Below are 5768 nucleotides of genomic sequence, written 5' to 3' on the forward strand. Positions count from 1 at the left end.
ACACAAGCAGTAAAATTTTTATATGAAAAATTAACAGGGGGAGACAATATACAATGGACCAAAGATGATGATAATAAATTAGAAAAACGGAAGTTGAAACTAGCCTCGGTACCAGCTGTAGGTTACGGGCGGGTTCGGTCGGGACGGTGATGGATGGAGACGAGAGATCTCTATAGGCAGGTCTTGGGACACAGTCGGTTTATTGTAAAAGGCGTGGGTATAGGGGCACTGCTCAGAGCTGCCAGACTCAGCTCTGAGCAGGCCCAAGAAAGCAAGAGAGTAAGTGGGTGAGAGAGAGAGAGAGAGTGTGTAAGAGCAAGAGTGGAGTGGAATGGAAGTAAGGAAAGGAAAGTCTGAAGTCCTGGTTACAATACAATAAATCATCTTCTGTACTGAATATTCTAATTGTCACTAACCAATCTAATACAAGATACAAATCCTATAGCATTTACATACAGCCTATAAGAGTTCTTATATTACCATAGAGTGTTACATCTTAACTTCTAAAAACTACTCTTTGGACCCCTTCTGCTGAGCTAGTAGGGTCTGCTCTGACCCTTGGACCTGTTTGCAAGCAGAGGGTATTGTTCCATCAAGAGGGGATTATCTTCAGTTGGCCATACCATTGTTCTCCAGTTGTTCAGTAACTAAGACTTGGTATTTCAAAAGTGGCTTTCATTTCGATGTTGCCTGTAGTTTTCATATTCCCAAAATCTTTTGTCAGGCAATCATATTTATAAGGCTTTCCTGTTTCATCTTCCCCAACAACCAGCCCTAAGCTTACCCTCACTAGAAAAACCCTTTCATTTATATGTGAATGCAGAAAATGGAGTAGCTCATGGTGTATTAGTCCAGGAATGGGGAGGGGTGAGAAGACCAATAGTTTATTTATCTAAACTATTGGACCCAGTAAGCCGTAGCTGGCCAGTATGCATTCGAGCCATAGCAGCTACTGCTATTTTCGTAGAGGAGAGCCGTAAGCTCACCTTTGGAAGTAAACTGATTGTATACACACCCCATGCGGTCCGAAATGTCCTAAATCAAAGAGCTGAAAAATGGTTAACAGACTCCAGGATATTAAAATATGAAGCAATTCTGATTGACAGTAATGATCTAACTATAGAAACAAGCAAAAGCCTTAATCCGGCCCAATTCCTGTATGGGGAACCAAAAGATAACCTGGCACATGATAGCTTAGAAATTATTCAATACCAAACAAAAGTTCAGGAAGATCTAGCAGAACAAGCCCTCTTAGAAGGGGAAAGAATATATGTGGATGGTTCATCCAGATGCTTGCAAGGAAAAAGAATGTCAGGATATGCCTTAGTCGATGGGATAAATATGCAGACCATTGAAAAAGGAAAACTACCTTCAATTGGTCGGCGCAATCTTGTGAATTATACGCTCAAAAGAGCACTGGAGCATTTAGCACACAAAAAGGGGACCATCTATACTGATTCAAAGTATGCCTTTGGGGTAATACATACCTTTGGAAAGATCTGGGAAGAAAGGGGTTTACTAAATTCAAAGGGGAAGGAACTGATACATGAAGGCCTGATTTCAGAAGTTCTGGAGGCATTAAAATTGCCTGAAGAAATAGCCATAGTGCATATCAAAGGACACCAAAAAGGGATGACCCCAGAAATAAGAGGGAATAATCTAGCAGACCAAGAAGCCAAAGATGCAGCAGAAAATGGGACTAAACAAATTATGTTAATCCTGACCCCAGAAAGGGGAGAATTGGAAATCCCCAAATTTAGTAAAGAAGAAAAGGAATTATTTAAGATAGGGGAGAACAAGATAAATCTGGAAAATGGAAACTCCCTGATGGGAGACAGTTACTTAATAAGCCACTCACTAAGAGAATATTAGAAGATATGCATCAAAAAACTCATTGGGGCACTCAAGCTTTGTGTGATCATTTTCTGAGAAATTATGGGTGTATTGGAATCTTTGGGGTAGCAAAACAAATAACTGGGAACTGTATAACTTGCCAAAGAGTGAATAGGAAAATAATGAGAAAAACAACATTAGAGGCCGCGAGTTAGCTCTGCGACCATTCCAAAGTATCCAAGTAGATTTCACTGAACTTCCTCAAGTACAAGATGGAAGTTCCTATTAGTAATAGTAGACCATCTAACTCATTGGGTAGAAGCAGTTCCTGCTACTAGAGCTACAGCTAATAGTATGCAAAACCCTTCTGGAACAAATTATTCCCAGATATGAATGGTTAATAAAATAGACTCAGATAGAGGAACACATTTTCATCCAAAGTCTTACAACAAATAACTCAAGCCTTGGGATAAAATGGGAATTACATACCCCCTGGCACCCACAAAGTTCAAGCCGAGTAGAAAGAATGAACCAGACTTTGAAAAGAACTTTAACAAAATTAATGATTGAAACTCAAATGTCATGGGTAAAGTGCTTACCTTTGGCTCTGTTGAGAGTCCGAACACAGCCCAGGTCAGACCTGGGAGTATCTCCTTATGAGATGATGTTCAGATTACCCTTCCTTACCACTCAACATGAAACAGCCACTTATGAAGTGGGAGAAGCAAGTGTCAAAAAATACGTCACCACAATTGCCAGAACACTTGAAAATTTGAGGCTGAAAGGAATGATCCCTCAAACCACAACTTTAGAGTTCAAAATTCATACTATCCACCCAGGGGAATGGGTACTGGTAAAAACATGGAAAGAACAATCTTTGACTCCACAATGGGAGGGCCCTTTTCAGGTACTGCTGACGACTGAGGCCGCAATCCGGACCAAGGAACGAAGGTGGATCCATGCCAGCAGAATCAAAGGACCTGTAAAAGAACCTGAAGAGTGGACTGTAATATCCAAACCAGGTGACACCAAATTGATTCTTAAACGGAGGCCAGGTGGCAACGAACTAGAACAATCTAAATAATCCAAGGGATATGCAAAGAATCACACCCAACTGAGAAGTAAAAGCCAAATTTATATCAGTGACCCCTGGACAAATTCTGGGACATCTTGGAGAAGAATATTCTCACTTCAAACAGGAAGGGTTGGGACTGTATCAAACAGGGGAACTCTCATATTCTGATTCTAGCCTGTGATTTGTATTGAGAAGGGGGAGAATCACAACTTCCATCAGTGCCACATCATATACCCTGTTTGAATCATTCTGATATGGGGCATGCCAGCCAGGTCAAATATAAGTAATTAATCTGGAAGGAAACTGGCATTTTACATCACCGACACCCTAGTTGTAAAAGGTGTCAAGCACAAATCAACCCCCTTATCCAGACAAAATCATAAGCCACAAAAGCAATAACTTTGCTCTGCAGATGGGAATTACCAGTGCCTGTTGAATGGGAAATACCTAAGATACAAACAGTTAAAAAGGGTGCCAAAAGAAATTTGCCTAAAAGCTACAAAGGAAGTGACAAGGAAATAGAGGGCAAGACCGGGTTGGCCACTGTACTCGCCACCAAGAAGATCCAATACACCTGCTATGGGTTGCAACCCCATAGGCAAGGGAGGTGGGAGTATAAGCCATGCCGGACCTCTGTTATTCCTCCTTTTGTCACTTATCCTGGTCCCTTTCGGGACACCAGCAAGACCATGTTACAAATGCTACCGAAAGCTCTACATGGAAAGATACCGGGACTTCTTTCTTATTACTCATACCCATATCAACAGTCACTGTTATGACTCGTCCAAATTAGGTATTTGTATGCATAAAGGGGAAAAATATTGGATTACAGAAAATTTGGGAACAAGTGGAAACAGACTAGGAAGTAATTGTCCAAAAAGAGAAAAATGGATTTGTTTCACAACTGCCACCAGGGGAACAGTCCAAGATTTGGTAAAAGAACAAGTGGTAAGTAAAAATACAAAGCCAGCACAGCAATCTCGCCCTATATTCACCTCACACCAGGACCTGTATGCAAAGCTTAAACAACAGTTAAAAGAGGAAAACACCCCCAGGTTAGGAAAAAACCTGTTTGTGGAATTGGGGGAGAGGATAGGTAAAGAACTTAACATAACCAACTGTTGGGTCTGTGGAGGAGCTTTGATGACAGAAGAATGGCCATGGAAAGGTAGCAACATAGGCCCAGTAGAACTCCTTAAATGGAACCGGACAAATATAAGAGGGGGGAACCGACCTGAGGGGTGGATTTTAAGTTCAACAGTGATAGGGGAAGAATGCCTCTGGCGAACTGGGAAGAACTTTCTTAATGAAGTAGGAAACATTCCCTGTAAAAGGTATAAAGTGAGCAACAAAACTTCAATGTGGTGGGTCCCAGAAAAACCAACTTGGTATTGGGCTCAGAAAAAAGGAAAAGGCTGTATATATGATAATGAAATTGGACTCTTTCAGTGTAATGACACAAGGAAAAATCCTTATTTTGGAATCCCAGAAATATCCAAATTTTGGGAGAATATAAATCAACAAGAAGGTGATTATTGGAAAGCACCAGATGGCTTATTTTAGATATGTGGGAAAAGGGCATACCCAAGACTCCCTTCATATTGGAAAGGGAGTTGTACATTAGGAATCATTCAACCAGGGTTTTTCCTTTTACCAGAACCAGAGGGAGATCAGTTAGGAATACCTGTCTATGAAGACTTCAAAAGAAATAAAAGAGATTTAATTGGAAGATTCCAAAAATGGAAAGATGAGGAATGGCCCCCTGAACGAATATTAAAAACATATGGGCCAGCTACCTGGGCACAAGATGGAAGTTGGGGATATCGAACCCCAATTTACATGCTGAATCGTATCATCAGACTCCAAGCCCTTGTAGAAATCATAACCAATGAAACAGCTGGGGCTATGAAATTAATAGTCAGCCAGCAACACCAAACCAGAGCTGCAATATATCAAAATAGGCTGGCTTTAGACTATTTACTGGCTGAAGAAGGGGGTGTGTGCGGGAAGTTCAATACATCGGAATGTTGTTTAAAAATTGATGACAATGGGGATGCTGTTCTAGATATCGCCAACAATATCAGAAAAATAGCCCATGTACCGGTCCAAAAATGGGAATCAATGATGACTGCTAACTGGTGGGATGGCATATTGGGGAAAGAATGGTGGAAGAAGCTAGGTTTCTTCCTCTTATGTGCTACAGCTGGTCTAATATTTCTCCCTTGCTTGATCCCCTGCTTTATTCGGCTAATCACCAGCGTAGTTCAAAGCATGCAAGTTGTGACAATGCCTACTGACCCAAAGTTAGCTATGTCTGGAACAGCACAAAAAATTATGGTATTAAAAAAACAAAGTGATATAAAAGACCCTCTCGAAGAAGCCAAATTGATCTGTGAAAAGAACGAACAGACATTAGAAGCCAAGAAAAAAGAAATATTGCTCAAGCCAAATGATTTATAAAATAGAAAAAGGGGGGGTTGTTATAAACATGTATTATAGTATTGGCTTCTCGCAAAGTATTAAAGTAGATATTATATAATGTTAGAAATGCTTTTTACTGAGTGGATGTAGTTTTCTCTCATTTTAGCAAGAATGTTAGCAAGTGTGAGCATGTAAGATAACCTCCAAGCGAGCAGAGGATGAGGCCCAAGGAGCCAATCAACACTTTGTCCAGAGAACAAAAGGGCCCAAAGGCTACTCCGCCCGGAGACCCGGAGAACGGGCGGCCAGGAGGGTCCGAGAGCCACTATCACCGCTCTGCCCGGGGGGCAAAGAGGCCCAAAGCTGCAATCAGCCCTGACTGTCTGAGGAATTAAGAGATCCACCCTACCATCGACTCTTACCTAGCGGGCCCAACCCC

The 5768-nt window shown here is 41.3% G+C and overlaps 1 protein-coding gene across 1 annotated transcript in view; it reads left to right on the forward strand.

Annotated features, from left to right (window-relative positions):
- The window catches only part of ERVH48-1 (endogenous retrovirus group 48 member 1), a 7127-nt gene extending 1633 nt beyond the window's left edge, over positions 1-5494 (forward strand). The window contains exon 2 of the mRNA XM_039559917.1: positions 2741-5494. Coding sequence (XP_039415851.1) covers positions 3488-4471 — 984 coding nt within the window. The 5' untranslated portion in view covers positions 2741-3487 and the 3' untranslated portion in view covers positions 4472-5494. The remainder of the gene's footprint in view (positions 1-2740) is intronic.
- Positions 5495-5768: the final 274 nt, after the last annotated feature.

Source organism: Corvus cornix, chromosome 13 (genome assembly GCF_000738735.6).
Source record: "Corvus cornix cornix isolate S_Up_H32 chromosome 13, ASM73873v5, whole genome shotgun sequence".
Classification (NCBI taxonomy): Eukaryota; Metazoa; Chordata; class Aves; order Passeriformes; family Corvidae; genus Corvus; species Corvus cornix.